This window comes from Neltuma alba, unplaced genomic scaffold (genome assembly GCF_004799145.2).
Source record: "Neltuma alba isolate B1F8T4 unplaced genomic scaffold, ASM479914v2 tig00003893_pilon, whole genome shotgun sequence".
Classification (NCBI taxonomy): domain Eukaryota; kingdom Viridiplantae; phylum Streptophyta; class Magnoliopsida; order Fabales; family Fabaceae; genus Neltuma; species Neltuma alba.
The window spans coordinates 590758-609512 of NW_021633470.1; the positions used below are offsets into that span (position 1 = coordinate 590758).

The window sequence follows — 18755 nt, forward strand, 5'->3', positions numbered from 1 at the left end:
CAGAAATTGCGGTTGTCTAATAGTTCTTATACTGAGGGAGTGTGAGTTAAAGGAAGGGAAAACGGCGGGTTTTGACTTTTGAGAAGTGTGGAGAAAAAGCATTGAGCGGTTTTGAATTTCCATGATCATCAGTTCTCCTGTCCTCGGCTTCATGCCAATGTCTATGTTCCCAATTCGCTGTGTGGGGATAATAGCATTCCTGTGATTATTATAAGCTATTTTTGACACATTTTTACAAACTAAGAATGATAATTAAATCATTAAATATATTTTGATAAAAATTTGTCAAATTTGTTCTTATAAAAAAAAATCTGAACTGTCAAGATAATTTGGATGGTGCCTGATTTCGATTCTCTTAATAATCACCGAAACCCTTCCTCTAAATGAAACATGTTTAATCCACTGTCCCCTGCAGAAAAATATACTTTTTTTTCCCAAAAAAAAGTTGGATTGAGACTTGCTTGCAAAGTGAATCTAAACTACTCCTCCGCTTTTAAATATCAAACTTATTTTATAATATAATTTATATAATAAAATAAGTCTTGTATTTAATACTTTCAGATACTTTGTAAACTGCTGAGGGAGGGGTACGTAGATTGGACATACGAGTTGCATAAAGATATGGTATGGCCTATCTTTGATACTGTTGCATATTTTGGCGTCTCGTGAAATGTGGTTGATCTTGAATGGATTCTACACACATTAGCTAATTATGTGAAATCTAAGAAATAAGCTGCGTCACTCTTTTTCCAAAAAACAAAAGTAATTCTCACCCATTATCTTATATAGGATCAGATAGGAGATGTTATACGCTATATTAAGTATTTCTTGCACATATTTTTTTACACACTCATTCACTCTCTGTAAAATACTCCTCACATCTTACATGTAAAATCCATTTTATAGTATAATAAAATATGCCTTATATTTAAGATTGGAATAGTAGGATTTTTTTTAAGAATAAAATACATTTTTAATTTTTTACTCATTTATTACCTTTAGCTAACTTTTAATCAATTTTTTAATCTACATAATTTATATATATATATATATATATATATATATATATAGATTAGAGGCAGTACAAACTTACTTTGTCTTTGATGCAAGAGTGGAATACTAACGTTACATTGGTCAACTTTCTCTAGTCTTAAATTCTAATCAAAGGCTTTCATATTGGTATTTATTTCCAATACACTCCTTTGATCTTATATATAGGGTAGAGAAATAAGTTTTTTATTATTTATTTATAAGTTACTTCATTAAATTGTTAGTGTAAATGTACTATTTCATTTTTCATTTACTATAATGTACATAGTTACTTTTTTTGAAAGATGCATATATATTAAATAAAGAAAAATTTGAAAATTTGTAATATTTTAATTGAGAGTTAATACGTTTTAAAATTTGTTTGATCTGTGTACAATATATTGAAAGTGCCTTATAAATAGAATTAGAGGAGTACATTCTTGGCTAGTCCCTTTTATCCTTGTCATATGATCCATTTTCAATAAAAAATTCTTGTTCCTTTTTATAATGGGAAAATCCAAAAAAAAAGATTATTGAATTTTAAAATTCTAAATCAGTATTGGTTACTACACTTATAAAAAAAATGATTACATTCGAAAGCCAAATGACAACACATATTTGTAGTTATTCCTAATTTAAAAATTTGAAATCGAATAGTCATTTTTTTGGGATTTTCCTTTTAATAATATCGTTGATAGTTTTTTCTTTAATGGAAACTAGATATCATTAATTAGAAACGGAAAAATATATATATAAAAAATCTTAAGACCCTGATAGTTTCAAATGAGTATTAAATACTTTTTTTTTTTTTTACATATGCCCACATTTAATGAGGATAGTGAGATAATAAAAATTAATATGATATTGAAATTTCGTATAATTAATAAGGATAATATTTAAATTTAAAAATTATTTAAATTTTATGATAAATTGAATGATTTTAACTAATTTTTTTTAGTACATGTGAATTAATTAGGTACTTCTTATAATAAAGGTAAAAGGAAGTAGTTGAAAATATGGCACTTTAAAGTTTAAACCACCCATCTCTTATCAATTTGGAGACAAAGTTTAAGCATACATACTCCCTCCGTATAAAACATTTTTCACAAATATTACATGATTTTATTAAATAATCTGGTTTTTGTAAAATCAATTATTATCAGTATTTTTCTAAAATGTCTTCAACGTCCTTTAAATAAGTACTCCTTTTAACATATAAATATCATAGGAGTGTTTGGATGGAAACTAGATTAGGACTTTAAAAATGATTTTACGAAAAGTAAATATATAGAGAAAATTATTTTAATTTATAAAATATTATTTTTTTAAAAATATTTTTGTCTAATACCAAACATCCCTAAGTCTTTGAATGAGCTTGGCTGCTTGTTTTTTTTTTTTTTTGGGAGCTGAATAGTATGATATTTTTATAAGCTATTTTTTTGACCATGATTTTTTTCTCGTAAGCCGCAGTTTAGAGTTAGACTTGCTTGATTATTTAATACATTTTTTTAAGTTTTGTCCTTAATTAATTATATGTTTCTCTCCTATTTTTTCTTCTCATTCTCTCTCACCCTTTTTTCTTGCCATTCTCCTGCTTATTCTCTCCATAAATAAATGTATTTTTAGAAAATAAGTTGCATCCTTTACAAATTTATTGTTTTTAACAAACTGTAACCAACATTTTAAATTGTGCGATTTAATTATTTGATGCTATATTTTGAACACCAAGGAATACCATATAACTTGCATTAATTATATAAAATAAAAGGTATTATATAACTTACAGGAAAAAAAATATTTAATGCCTTTAAAAATGACATTTATATTAAACACTTGTACTTGACATTCAATCATTTTTACAAATGTCAAAGTTCGTGACAGTCAAATCAGCTAGAATTGCAGCCAACATCTGAATTCAATCAATTTATAGGGAATGAATATGTATGTTGCATATCCATACAGTTGAGTATTGACACATTATTTTTACACTCTGGCAACGCAGATGTAAATTTTTTACTCTAGCCAAAAAAATCCAAACGTATATCTGATTCAATTATAATAGTACAAAACGTCAGAAAAATTCCTGTCGAAGAAGCGTTACTTCTTCAAAAATCAATTTATAATATAGAGATATGTACATTTAAACAGAAACTAAGGAATTTGCATATATACACAAGGCGTTGCTATTCTCACTATGGCATTTGACATTTTGTAGTCTCCTGCAGCTTCCTATGAGGCTGACGGCATGCCCACCGGTGAGCTGTCGTCTGGCAGTACCGAACCTAAATAAAGTACTAATAAACTGAAGAAAGGAGGCTCCCTTTAGCTTAAATCGAACCCAGCGTCAGCACTTATGGCATATAGTAATTTTGTTTCCAGCTGCTCCTTGCTGCACCGCCAACACACAATTGAGAGTTAAGCGTACTTGTCAGGGAAAATAACTAATAAATGCATATCCGAAGAAAATAACTAATAAACCAGGATCAAAGATGGCAGCCAAAAGGAGATGAGATAAGCAGAATCTACAGTCCTGAAGAACAGGTCACTCAAAAGGAAAAAACGTGTAAAAGACTGGCTAAAAGAAAACTGTTTTCGATGAGCCTTCAAGGAGTAAATATCATCACCAAATATTCAAACATAATAACCGTCCTTCCTTTTGCGGTAAATATGAAGGGAACTACAATGGGCAATGGCCTTGACAATGTACGAGATATAATCAATGTGAATTAAAAAAAAAAAAAAAAAAACCGAACAAGACGCCACACAACCTACAGTAACCATATATTCAGGTACCAGTATGTCAGTATACGTCCGTTGATAAAGCACATGCATAAAATATAATCTTTTTTCATAAATCACCACAAAAAGATATGAAGCAATGAACGTTGATTCAGATGCTAAAAATGTTAGTCCTGCCAAGATAAGACAGCTTCTCTTCAGCACAACTGCCATCGTTTAATTTCAATATGATATTTAATATGCTACGCATAAATTTTACTCCCACCTCACCTATGTCACTGTCGCCAACTTGCTCAAATAATTCTAGTTTCAGAAGGAATCTGTAGTGTCCGTCCCTAAATCATCTTAACTAATAGCTTTAAAAACAAAAAAAAATCCATTTCTACATTGCAAAGATAAGTGCTAAGACGAACCTTTTGTAAGGAGGAAGCTTGAGCAGATTCATACAAGTAGCTGACGTAGGCAACCTATCAAGAGATTCCTCAGAAGCATTACCGGCCGCCCTACAAGAAAGGACATCAGACCAGGTCATTTTTTGTAATCCAAACAACAAAGAAAAGATGCAGGAAAATAGTGATGTTTGAGCGGTCCATTCTGTGAAATCGTTACTATTAGATACCAGCGCATAAATGCTACAGCAGAATTTACCTTTGTATGCAAAACAAGGGTTCAAGATATCGGAATCCAAGCAATGGTCCACGAGAACAACCTGTCACAAACCTGAGAGTAAAATACATTAATAATTCATACTGATATTTGCCAAATCAAAAAGGACAACAAAGTCCCAGATCTATGCACATCTTACTTCAAAAACTTCTTTTTGTTTTCCAATGAAAAGCCTTTGAGAACTTCCCAAAACATCTCAATCACATAGTGTTCCTATCAGAAGAAATCAAACATTAGAAAATCAGTAGGCAATGATGACATATTGTTTAAGGCAGATAAGGTGCAATGCTGTTGTCATCATGAGATGAAAGTAAGAGCTCGCCAATATTTAGAATGGATGACAAAATAAAATATACATTCCTAAAAGATCCGCAAATACTCATATAGTCCAGGTTAAATTGATCTTAAATGAAGCAAGCAGCATGCTTAATTTGTCCTGAAATTCTTTGCTCTCATTCATAAATTGAAAGCCAGGGCACTTACGCTGTGATAGCCTCCCACATAGTTGGTGTGTAGCCGCAGATCATCAACATCCAAGCTGTCAAGTGAACCTGATATCAGAAGCTGTGGAAAGCAATTATGTCAAGTGGGATATAAGATCACAATACCATATAGTTATACATGTAAAAGAAATTCTGGTCGCGAGGGGAGGAATGAGTACAAAGGAAAACTATAAGAAAGTTCCAGCGAAATATAATGCTGATATAAGAAAATCAAGCATTTCTGCAGAAAGGAATCAGGTCTTCCACATCTTCATGCAGGGGAACAAATCATACTGCACGTCATGCCTATAATTTAAAGTTTCAAAGGTGCAATGATGTAATGCTACAATAGTTGGAAAACAGAGACACTATATTAGTAGGCTTATTACCAACGCCATCATCACAAAGGAACCAAAGAAATGGACAGCAACTGCCAGGGCTTTTGATCTTAAAGCAGATTAAAAGAAGAGAAGCTGAAGTGGATGCTAAAAACAAAGGTCACAAAAAGAGTGCAGCAGCAATGATAGCAAGGGCAAATTGAAGTTCTTAGTCAATGCATAATGAGAATCACTAGAAACATAGTTCACAGCCCAAGACAATTCTATATCCTTTTAACAATGAGGGTATAAGACGTGGGAGAAAATGACAAACATCCCTGTTGTTATAAGGATCCTCAACAAAATCATGGAATAGCAATTATTGTGAAGTATGGTGCAGAAAAAACTCGACCTCTATATGACCCAATGGTGAAATTACCTGAAGTTCATGCTCATTAAACATATCAATCCAATCCTTCTGTATAAGTTGTTGAAAACCCCGCAAGAAATGGGAACTTTGTTGACGTATCTGAAATCATTATTCTCGTAATTCAATTATAACATTAACTCGTTGGCTATCCAAGCATGATATGAATTAGGACTACCACTTCACCTGAGAATTTAAGCGGTGATTGGCTACAAGATGGATAAATGTGATGACATTCTCATTAGTGACACGCAGGTTCCTTCCTCCAGGAAGCAACTCCTCTTCTGTCTGCTCTCCATATTCATTATTTACAATGACAAAGTATAGTTCCAAACCCGAAATGTCACCATCATAATGCTGTGAGCCAAATGTCAAATCACACCCCCAAGGAAAAAAAGTCAGCTTCAGGTCAAAAGTTAAAAGTTCGAGTCATTTAGAAAATAAAGGAAGCCCTAGAAGTTAATTGAACCCCTTCCTGTTCCCCCAACACCCATGTTTCCGCATCTCGCCCTAGCCAAAACCTGAAGTCTATACACACATGGGATGCTGATTTACAACGCAAAGACACTATTCATTTTAAATGCATCAAAATGTTCAACATGGGGTAATAGCATCTATGCTAACCAGAAAGTAAAAATAAACAGCAGAAAACAAAGTAGAAATTTTCTGAACGTTCCATTTTGATCTAGAACTCTCCACATGAAACGAAGTCATATATTTCTCATGTCATTTAGTGGCTACACCATACAGTTCATTTCTTGCCAAGAAAGTAGCAGGAGTAAATTGATCCCTAGTTATTCGGCCTAGTTTAAAACTCAGTTTCTTCCTTTCATTATATCTTTGACACTAAAAAGAATAAGAAAGGAAGATGCAAGGAAGATATAACCAAAGTGACATTACCTTTAAAAAGATAAGGTGGCGATATAACTCTGGGTCCAAGGAAGGCAAGTCATTTAAATAGTTGTACCTGGTACAAGGGGGAAGTTTGAGAAAGCAAGAAAAATATAATCCAGCTATTCAACGGCATGATAGGGTAATTAATTGACCAGAGTAAACATCACATGATATGGTTAAAGCCAATCAATGTTTATAGCTTTTCTATTGTCTCATTGACTTTTTGGCCTTTTCATTTCTACACTTCAAGGATTCTTAGTCTATTTATTTTCCTTTTGTCATCTACTTTGGTGTAGTAAAGCTCACACCCATATATGCAGCAATTCACTTTCAGACTTTTCTCCTTTTATATTTTCTCAGCATTTGTGTTCACTCCTTTGCCCGTTCATAAATAAACTTACCATCTAGTATGTTTTCTGACTAGTTTTTCATGCAAAAAATAATCTGGAGTTATATTAACTGTCTCCCCTTCCCTTTTCTTTTGATTCATGTAAATCAATGCATTGCAATAGAAGCATTGAGCATTGGACAACTTTAATTGTCAGCTAAGAAACTACTAAATACAGATTAAAAGACTCCTTAAATCTTACTTTTGTTTCAATTTGCTCAAGAAGAAGGTGGCAAATGGAATATCAACAAGAATCCCTTCAAACATAGCCTGCGAATTTAACCACCAAATAAAGTCACAACCACACACTTAAAACATGGTACAAGGATGTAACCCCCCCCCCCCCAAAAAAAAAAAAAGAGGAAAAGCTTGTAGTATGCATTCAATTATAGGACGCAATGTTTTACTTCATAAAATAAAATAAATAATGAAATGAAGCTATACCTTTGCAAGGAGAGTTCCAAGAAAGTGGAAAAATTGGAGATGTTGTTCATGAATCATTCCTGATCCAGGGTTTGGGTAAAGCAAGTGATCTGCTGTTTCCTGGATACATCGGTAATCAGTAAGCCATAGATCCAAAAACCATAAGACGCAGATACAAGTAAGGCAAAAGCAGGAGTATATGCTGAATTAGCTTCTGGGTAGACATTTTCAAATGCTTATTTATTTTACAATACAATTACCTCCATGAGATAGCATAATATTATAAAACTAACTTAACAATTTGTTGTGTAATCATAATATCGTAAATGAAGAAGTAAGGCATTATAAGTCAGTCAGTTAGAAAAACAGAAATATGAACATTAGAGCTAGCAGGGTACATTAATTATATACATGAGTTGCCTGTCCTGTATTTCAGGTTATGATAAGCAATAACAGCAAACTATTCAGTTGCATGCCTCTGCTTTCTTTATTCTCCCTGTTCTGCTCTTCTCTCAATACTCTCTGAATTCCCTCTCTCTTTTTCCTTTCCTTCGCTCTCTTGTCTGAATTACAGTCTACCATCACAATCACTTTAAATGGTTGTCCACAGATGTTCTTAACTACAGACTAGAATAATCATAGAGAACTTTTTTCTCACTTCAAACGGCCAAATGGTAACCACATTTCCCCTGATGCTTCAATAAACTTTGAATTCATGCAGCAAGCCAATATAAATAAACCTCTTTCAACCATAAGTGTGTTAATAAATTAGCTTATTATTCTATAGTGCTTGTCTAAAGTAACGACATGACTCTTTATACGAGGCATAAATGATATCAAAATATTCACAGAACCTTAAACAACCCATACTGCACATCAAAGGCAGCTCGTGTGATGTTCTCCATGAAATCTTTGAAAATTCCACCACCATCAATTCCAGCCTCCTCCACCCCAAACTCATTGACAAAAGTCACACGAATCTGCAAAACAGCTAAATCAATCACTTTGTGTGAAAGAAGTAATCTTTAGTTGCCCATGAAGACCAGAAAACTAGAAATGACTAATAAATGTAATGATAAGCCTTAGAAACAGAGACATTACTGGTCCTCGAAGGTCGTCTTCTGACAACTGACTCATTTGATTATAAGCATCTTCCAAAATACGATCTCGTCTTATTCTGAACCGGTTTCTTGTAAATACAGCCTGCGACCCATGTCTTTGCCTGACCGCAGCTAGTTGAGACTATTGTTTTGGGGGGGAAAAAAGAGGAGAGGAGGATGATAAGTCACCATGAACTTTAATGCATCAAATCACCAGTCACTCAAAATAAATTGCAGAAAATCAACTCTGTTATTAATGCCACTATCAATTGAAGACCTGTAATACGAAGATTATTCAGATATAAAGCCAAGGCAAGCAGAGTGATATACTTACAGTGAATATTTTGACCCTGCTTGTAAATGGTATCAAAAAAGGGGCCTGCTTCAATATTTCATTAGCTCGTGTAGTCTCTATTACAGCCTGTTGATAAAGGATTGTCCGTTTAGATTAAGCCTTCAAATATGTAGTGTCAAAAAATAACATATGCAGGGAACTAAAATTGCTGGCAAAACCATCTCTACAAGCTGTCCCAAGTTGAGGATTATGGGGAAACACCATTAGACTGTCGAAGAAGATGTGACATTTTCATTTCATCATCATCATCATCATCATTTGTCTTTTTATATATTTATTTATTTTGTGTAGTTTGATTTCATTCAGTTTTGTAATTTGTTTTCAGTCATGATAAGATTAATCATATTTTGGAATTTTTTAAAAGTCTGTTCAGGTTGTTTGGATAGGATTAGCTTGTGTTCATCTCCATTGCTTTGCCCATTTATTTTCTTCTGTTTAGCTCGGTTTCATTAATAAGCTACAGAGCTTGAGTGTCTCTATCTTATCTTCTATAAATGTAATCCCATGCTATTCAACAGAATAAATTCAAAATAAAAGTAAACCTGAATTTCTACAGAGAAAATACCTGAGAGATGAAGAAGTCATTCACTCCATCAGCATGGAAGTCACTGGGGTATGTAAACTGTCGCCTATTGTTCCAATCTTGCAGCTATCAAGCAAATTCAGAGCAAATTAGAAGCAGCCAAAAGAAAATGAGATTAGATTTATGATAATATGGTTACTCTTACCTGGGAGAGGAGCTCAGATATTACAATGCTAACCCTCTGTTGAATGATTTCAATGGACTGCCTCTTATTGGCAGAGTTGACTGGGACAGATTTCACTGAGTAAGCAGATGTGTTATGGTTCACCCACAGTAGCTGCCACAGAGCCTGCAGAAACAGCAAACTTGCATGGAATTAATAACAGCAAGTGTTGAGCGGCAGCATAGTATTTCAGCATTTTTTGCAAAAATTCTTGGCAGCCTTGCAACAGTTGCAATTAAGAGCAACACATCTCGAATAAGTAACATATTCAAGTTCTCTGGACTTGGACATACAAGTAACTAAACCATCTTACACAATACAATCAATTCACTTCCCCCCCTAACAAGTTCAGAATCAATTTTCTTATTCTCACACATAAAAAAAATACTACTTCCGGTTCTTAATATAAGAATTAGTTGGGATGTTGAATTTGGTCCAAATTATAAGACTTCAATCCAATAATTTTTTCTCTAAAATGTCCTATTGATTGTAAGGGTTCTTATTAAGAGGTAATGCTATTTCACATGATTAAAGAGGATAGTTTAGAGAAGACAACATATTACAAATAACTAACTTAACTAATTTCCTTAATCTCCAAATTAGTTATCTAACTATTATATTAAGAACAGGAGGTAGTAGTATGTACCTGTCTCAATATAATAATAAGACTTCTGATATCCTTCAATGATAATGGTTTCTCCTGCTCATAGAATTCTTCATTATCAACTATCATAAGCATGTGCCTAATAAAAAGAACGCCATTAGGGAACACCAGTATCATAAAGCTCAAAGAGGAATTTATTTACAATTCAGAAAAAAAGGTCCTGCAACACATAGAAGATTGTTCATTCAATTAGGAAACTATATAAAAAAAAAAAAAAACAGAACATAGAGTCTTACTTATAGACAGGGCAGAATACAGCCAGAGGTAACAGCCAACCAGGTGCGTCTCCAGAGAGGTATGCTAGCTGCTCAGACAAAGATGACCAATTTTTATTCTCATGGCACCGCTTCATAAAACTCCAAAGCTTAGGAACAACTTCAGTTCTGTAGGCAAGTACAGTCATGATCCGTTCAAGTGGGAGTGTGCTGAAAGTAACATGAAGAAACCCACAAACTGCGCCAACAGCTGCCACTTCCCTATCATCTGGTCCATGATCCCAACCATTTACAAACGGCATCTCTCTAAATAGAATATTTGTCTGCACAAGAAGTCACAATTTCATCAAAACTTTCAAAGTATATGCTGAGGTATGTTTTCATTCAAATGACGCTCTAAATATGAATATCATTTCCCATGATGGCATACCAGTTGCAGAAGAAATTGCGAATCTATGGCATTGCAAATTTGCTGCTCCAATTTCCTATCCATGGCTACTTCCATAACTTCATCATTTCCACTCATATCATCCTCAGCAATCATAGAACCTGACTTATATGATCGATCAGCTTAGGAGGAAATCATAAAGTAGGAGAACCAGTTGGTTTTGATTAAAAACAGAAATCTAAAATGCTACAAGAACAAATTGATTTTTTCATTTAAGTAATTAAGGACTAAACTCTTCGACAGACAGATTTTGCAACAATCAAACGGAAACAAATGAGCATAAGATTGAATACCCTACTTTCTTTAGTCCCTTTATTTGATGTTTTTACAGATGGGAGTGCCTCCAGTAAATACGTGGTAACAGCAGCAACATCTATGGCCTGAATATGGACATAAAGATTAACAACAATGTCATGCTGAGTTAAGAGAAAGTATCAAACTTCTAAAGGTTTTACCCGAATTGCTGTAGAGATTTTAGATCAAGGGGTAATATAAAAAAATAGAATGCATATTTTTGCAAATAAGCTCCCCGCTTACCATATCAAATGAACAGTCAGGCTGAGACAAGGCAGTTCCAGCAGTTTCTAGTATATTCCCCAGCAGACAAGCATAGCTAGGGAATTCATCTGATATATCCTTAGGTAGTAAATTAATCTGGTTTTGCACACATTTAGCCATTTGATGAATATAATGCTGGCTCCGGCCCTGTGTTGCAAAAGCCTAAATACCAAAAATAAACAAACCTAAAAACCTTACAAATATTGAAAGAAAAGATAGTTCTAAAACAGCGGTAACAAACTAAAACATACAAAAGATTCACTAGCAAGAAGGATAAGGATATAAAGAAGACCTACTACATATGGCAAACATAAGCAATACAAGGAGTGAAAATAATCAGTCACTCTTGATCAGTTGTAAGTCCATCCAACAGGAGGCTTGTGTATTAGTTCCTGCAGTGGTGCCTGGGCACATCTAGTGACAACGCAACACATCTTTTTTCAGCATCCAGTTACTTATGAGTTATTTGTGTAAGTGTGCTGATATTCTTTTTATTATTTCCCATTGGATAGCTATTTAGATTTTAGAGTGAAGGAAGATTGGATGATAAAGGGATATGCACCAAGTTATATCATGCATCTGAACATAAAAGATACAAAGAAATTCAAAAGGCTCAAAACTCACAAAGCGAATTGCAGAGACAGTACATAAAGACTCTTTTCATTGTTTGTTCTTTCATAAATTATATTCTTAACAATTACGAAGTTTCTCGTTGGTTTTCAAAAATCTTTGAATTTCATAACAGTTTCTTTTTCTTTCTTTCCTTTTTTGTTTAAATATCTGAGTTCCAGTACCACCACAACTAATTTAGATTTGAGCAACATTTGATCCAAACAAGGTGTAGCTCTCCCAACATAATTTCCTAACACAAGGATGGGTTCTATCCACTTGACCAAACGAATACTGGTTTGTTCCTTACTTTATAAAGCAGAAGCACGTTCTTAATAATTAGAACCAGTTTGAAACTTCTTCAATTTTACTTGTTAAAAGCTAAAAAAGAAGCCACATCAAGTGGAATTAATAGGAATACCTGTCTTAAGTATGGGAAAAGATGCCATAAGAAAGGAATCGTAAGAATCTGAGATGAGAAACTAAATCTTGTCTCAAAATCTGTGCAGATACATGGCTTCTGACCGATGTGAGAAATTAAAACAGTGAGTACACGCTCCAATGATGATCCTTTTCCACTGGGGAAAAAATCTTCCACATTATCCTACATATCATTTAAGTACTTCCGTGTGATGACTTGTACTATAGATTAAACAAGTCTTTTTGCAAAAAAGAATAAATAATAGATAGATTAAAAAAAAAAAAGCCAGGAATCATCACATAAACAATATAACAAGGACTTTTGTCATCCTGTGAGAGTGTGGCTGTGTGTTAATGACAAATATGGAGTAAGTAACTTCATTGGCATACTGGCATATTCTGACTGTGATTTTCTCCTAACTCCATAATGGCTTTTCAGCTTTTAGCAAAAAGTATTAGTTGAAGTAGATGTCTTTTTCGTGGATAGAAAGATGTTGAGAAATTTTGACTACCAATATATAGATAGTAAGACTGTATAAGTTTCAGGGAACTTGAAAGCAAATATTTGACGTTTCTCTCAGAAAGCACGTATCTTGAAATGAATTGCATCCCCACATCATTAATTTATTTTTTAAAAAAGGAAAATAAAAAAACGAAATAAGGAAATCAGAGAAGAAACACAGGAACGAAGCCAGAAATAATTTAATCGCTTTCATCTCAAGATCAATATACTTTGACAAGCGATGCTCAACACAAATAATCAGTAATGAAACAATACTTAAGCTACATCTTCTAGACCTCAATGATTTCCATATTTCTCAAATATATAATAAACAAAACAAATAAATTTCTTCTGAATTTTTGAGACACAAAATAATCAAAATAATTGTTTAAATTTTTTATTGCATAACATTAAAGCCCTAGATTAGTTTAACAAAATGAACATTGGCACAATAAATATCAGATCCCAATATGAATGAGAATTGAATAAAAACATAATTCACAACTAAAGCAACATATATACAATCTCCAGATGAAATATCGACATTAGAAAGATGTAATTTTTTGTCATCAAGAAAACATGATGAGCCTTACTCCAGGAACAACAAACTCCTACCAAGTACCCATATCAAGAGGACAAGAGGACAATTAATTTTGCCCGATATCACAAAAAGCAATAAAGAAGAATTGGACTGTAATAAATAGAGTGTTACCTTTGCAGTGAGAATAATCTCTCTAAGTAGGGCAAATGCATTTTTTTGAAAGAGATATCCTACTATTTTACAGCTCCATGGGAGTTTGGGATCGATCAACAAAACTAATACTTCCAATAACGGGAGAGCTGAGGCGTTAGATTCCTTGGAAGTCAACAAAAGCTGATCTTTCAACTGATATCTGTCCAGTCAAACACTAGCTAAGCAAGCGAGCAATTAAAATAAAAAACTTAAAAACAAAATGATCTTCAAAAGTATTCCCCATATATTAACAAGTAATAAAGAAGTATCATCAAAACCTAAGGCAGGGGCAGGATATTAATGAAGCAGTAGCACAGAACTCACAGTCACAACATATGCCAAACCAAGAAAGAACAAAATAGCTATAGCATGTAATATATTAGGTCTCATGTGATGGCATTGAATCAAAAGCACCACTCAGGAGCAGGGCAGTGTTATCCACACACAATGTTCAAGTAAATTTCCAAAAGAAGATGAAAAGAAATAAAATGATAAGAGATTCCATAGGCCAGAGCATAAAGAAACCAAAATAAAGCAATAAAGCCAACCTGTGATGGTGTATGGCACGAATACACATATATATCAACCTCTTCACCCGGTAGTTCACTACAGCACATGTGGATGAGTAATCCAAACCAGCAAGAAGCTTAACAGTATCCCCTGTTGCACATGGTCCACCCATAAGTTTCATGAGAATACTTAAGCATGAAGACAGGTATTTACAAAAATTTCAGATTGCTTTTCCACTGCAAACCACAAAAAGGGAAGAGGCTTCCTCAATTGTTCTTCAGTGGTTGAATTCATTAAACAATGACAAAATTTGCAAACTTCTTACTGACCAATTTTTTTTTGTTAACACAATAAATTTATTCTCAGACAATTATGCAACTTAGAAAAAAGGTTGTAAGAGGTATTTGAATCATCCAAATTACACAATAATTCTTTTTTTAAAAAAATCGTGGAAAGCGAAAAAAGATCATTCCACAAATATCCTCACTGTTGCATAGAAGGCCCAGAAATTTGACAGTACAACGGATCGTGCAGTTACTAAGAGAAGGAAACAAGCAGTGTGTTCCACAACCCAGATTCTTTCTCTCATTAACTACATACTGTATGGTTGCCGCAAAGAGCGCAAATTATGCCTGGAAAGTGTATGATAAGTTAACTAGAGAAAAAGAAAATAGTTACATAAGTTTTTTGCTTAACATCTTTATTGGTGAGTGGAAATATCAAAGGTAAGGGGAAAGAGAGGTGTAACTTCATAAAATCTACAGAATAATAACGAAGACTGAAAAAAACGGGAACAGTGAAAATATAAATTAACAATTACCACTATCTTGAGCAAACTGTTGAAGTAGTTGGCACGCTTTCACAAGAATCGAGAAGTCATCCAGGTTTTCTGCATTAAAGAAGTAGAGCAACTGGCGAAGGAAATCAGAATCTGGACCAAAAGCATTCCTGAATGCACAATAGGTAGTATTAGTCTACAAAATCTAATGAGGTAAATAAAGAACCCAATCAGAGTAGTAATGGTGCAATGGCAAAGTAAGATAATATTAGAATTAACTGACTGATCAACGTCTAAAGAAGATTCAGGAGAGAAAGAAATGAACAATTTTCATTTTTTTAAAATAACAATTCAAAATTATACTCAAACACCACCTGTCTACATTTTGGCAGTGCTTGCCATAGGTTTTATGGAACTGCTCTCGCACCTTAGACTGTTCAGCTAAGACAGCTTTTCGCCCTCTGAAGCATTTCTGTAACAAGAACCAGTTAATCTTTGCAAGATATTCATGAAGCAATAATGATTACCAATCCAGATTTATGCACCTTACCAGCAGCAAACATACATTAATTACAATAGACATCAAACCAGAATCCAGGTAGCTAAACTCTGAAGCCAAGTAATATAACGTACGGTCTTAATTCAACATGGCTAAACATTCAAAATGAACGGAACCTACAAAAATCAATAGCACCTGAAATTGCGTGAACTCTTTTTTCAGAGAAACAGAAATTGGATTCAAGTGATTTTTTTTTTTTTTCTCCCGGTGTGTGTGGGGGAAGGGCAGGGTAGATTCAAGTGACTTTTGCCACGGCTTGAATTGTAATACTACAATCTGACTGCAGATGAAAACGTAGGGGAAGTAGGATACTAATGGTAATTTATCCAGCCACATCTTTCTAGCTGATATTGTCAAGTCCACCGAATATCTTCGTTGGCTTCATGGAAACCTAAACACCAATAATCATTTTTGCATAATTTCTTATATAAGGGGGCATCTCACATTGGTGAAGCAGCATACATGCTATTCCGGGTTTCTGAACTTTTGTCAATCAATAAAATACAAAACAAAACAACTACAAAAGACGCTTTAATGGAGTATGGACCACATCGATCTACATTGACAAAGCCAACTATTACGAAATTACAATTTTACATTACTGAAGCATGATGAATCAATAAGAGACACAAAATCAATTACTTTTATCATGTCTAAGTATCGTTTTCGTTCCCCTAGTCCATCCAGCAAACAACTGACCTACTTGATTGTGCTGAGGGCTTCAATTGGAGAAAGATAACATCAAATAGCACAAACAATTTACAATTCTATACGGTGCAGATGCCACTGACTAGCACTTAGCCCCGGCGATGTGAAGAATGTAGTAACTTCCACTAGCTACCAGACTTGACATAAAATTTAGTATTTCGATAAACAACTACAAGAAACGTGAAGTACACCGATTGCCAGATTGAACATTTAAATGCATTCAAAACAAAACCTGGATTTTCACCGCGGAAGAGTTTTGCTGGCGCAACCATAAGCGCCGGTTCCGCTCTAATCTCGTCTGCTCTAGGAGCTTTTGCCTATCCCTTTCCTTTGAGCTGCGGCCTCCCAAATCAACCCGCTTCCTAGTGGATGGATCGCCGGAGAAGAACATTTTTCTACTATGCGAGCTTGGCCAACTCACGCCCTAATTCACATAATAATTAAAATCGTAGCACGCAGCGCTGTTGAATTTTCAATGACAGCTAGCTTGAGTAAAAAGGAAAATGCTTGGAGAAATAAAAGTTGCCCTAGAATCGAAGGAGCTGTGAAGCAACTTCCATGCGAGGTAGGCGATTTGGAATACAATATATGTTTATGAATATGAATATGATTAGGGAAAAATAATTTTTTAAGGGAAATTGAAATTTATGTACTGTATTAATATGGTTCACGGAGAAGTTTTCCGATCTTTCTCTCACTTTCCCAGCGAGCCCGTGTTGGGGAGGAGGAAGTCCACTTGATGGGGAACACACAACAGTGGCTATATATATGTGTGCATATTCCTGCTTTTTTTTTTTTTTTCTTGTTTTGGCCAAAGTAATACTACCTCCGGTCCTAATTATTAAGGACCGGAAGTAGTATATATTCATTCCTTAATCCCTCAACTCTTGCAATGAAGGGCGGGCGCCCCTGTTCCGCCGTCGGCGTCGTCCACGTCACGGGAAGAACTTTCATAGTTTCATTATTCTTTTCTTGGGAAAAATTGAACTGAATGCCCCTATAAATTATTTCAATTTTCCAACAGGTCCCCAAAACTCGACAAACAATTAAACAGTGAGAAATATTAATCATGGATGGTAAATTTGAAACACAACTAATTCTGATGAGCTTTCTAAGAACGTGTGAGATGGATATTTATAATTTATATTTAGGGCTTGACATTCTTTTCTTTTGGAGTAGGGAGTGGAACGCCAAACAAAATCTTGAAACAAATCATGTTTGTTTCGAGATTTTAAAAATGGGATGTTGTCTAAAGTTGTTTTGTAGTTGCTTGGAATTGGAATCCTCAAATATCGTCCAGAAAGCATGGTTGGAACCAGTGAATTTTCTAGGTAAATATAAACTCGTGAAATCGAGGATGTTGTGCTACGTGTGTTCGATAAAGGACGGAACGGGAGATTTGAATATTTCACTAAATTATATTACATCCGTCTATTCGTTAGTATAAAAATTAGTTAACTAATTCAAATAGATTAAAAAAATTAATTAACTAGTCCTTATGGCACAATATTGTATGACGGTCACATTTGGATGTTAACTGCGAGTAAATTGATCAATTATTAAAAAGCCTTTTATATTAATTTGAACAAAGAGTCGTTTCTATGGAGTCGCTGAGTTTATTCTCCAATATGTAAGAGGGAATTATAAGCCCAATCTTCAAATGGGAGCCCAAAAACCTCAGAAGTGGTAAGTTCAGTACACCGCTACGTGAATGCTGTGATGTGTAGGAAATAAGGGTGATCCATCAACTCATCTAGACGCTGGTCAGATCCCAGTAGAGCAATGAAAGGAAACTTGGAGCAATCAAGATAATTTATGGAATGAAGTGTAAAATCCACATTAGTGGCTCTTTTTTCTTTTTCTTTTTTAATATATAATCCCTTTTGTAATAAAAGAGGGGTCCTTGTTAGTATGATGTGGTGTGAAGTTGCTTGCAGGAAATAGAAATTCATCTGTTGTTAAACCCAGTATTAGTTTGCACAAACACAGCTAATTGTTCAATAATATGCTTTGAATTTGAGGTGGTTTCTATCAAGTTGTCGGCTTGCGTGCATACTAGGAAAAATATCGCATCGAAGAAGAGAAACTTACAAATGAGTGATAAGCATTTAAGCAAGAAAAAAAATTCTTAATGAATCCTCTAAATTTGACTAATTATTAATAAATTATTTGGAGAATTTGTACAAAAACATATAGCATAAGTTGTAAATTTATAAATTTCTACTTATAAATATCACAGAAAGAAAGTGTGCATGTACTTCTGTGTGCGTGGATGCATTCCAGAAATGTTTATCTTCCATCAGTGTATAGCGTGAGGGGGGAAAAAAATCTATTTTTTCAATTAAAATCATGTATCTTAATTTAATATTGGTTTAATTGGGAAAAGATGAAATTAATATTAACAAAGTCACAAAAAAGCTGGTAAAATATTACTAGGTTGACGCAAAACATGCATAAGCAAGAAGATCCCGCCCAACCCCGGGGC

The 18755-nt window shown here is 34.1% G+C and overlaps 1 protein-coding gene across 1 annotated transcript; it reads right to left on the reverse strand.

Moving 5' to 3' along the window:
* Positions 1–2925: 2925 nt before the first annotated feature.
* On the reverse strand, positions 2926–17059 carry LOC114742846 (E3 ubiquitin-protein ligase UPL6). Its single transcript, XM_028931059.1, has 27 exons — positions 16924–17059; positions 16503–16694; positions 15378–15475; positions 15046–15173; positions 14264–14375; positions 13695–13875; positions 12482–12664; positions 11431–11613; positions 11192–11273; positions 10876–10994; positions 10467–10768; positions 10213–10309; positions 9549–9692; positions 9386–9469; positions 8800–8886; positions 8467–8607; positions 8220–8345; positions 7387–7485; positions 7145–7212; positions 6561–6627; positions 5847–6017; positions 5673–5762; positions 4918–4998; positions 4574–4647; positions 4417–4488; positions 4182–4271; positions 2926–3418 (listed from the first exon to the last, which is right to left on the reverse strand). The coding sequence occupies exons 2-27, from the start codon at positions 16659–16661 to the stop codon at positions 3352–3354; spliced, it is 3105 nt and encodes a 1034-aa protein (XP_028786892.1). The 5' UTR covers positions 16662–16694; positions 16924–17059; the 3' UTR covers positions 2926–3351.
* Positions 17060–18755: the final 1696 nt, after the last annotated feature.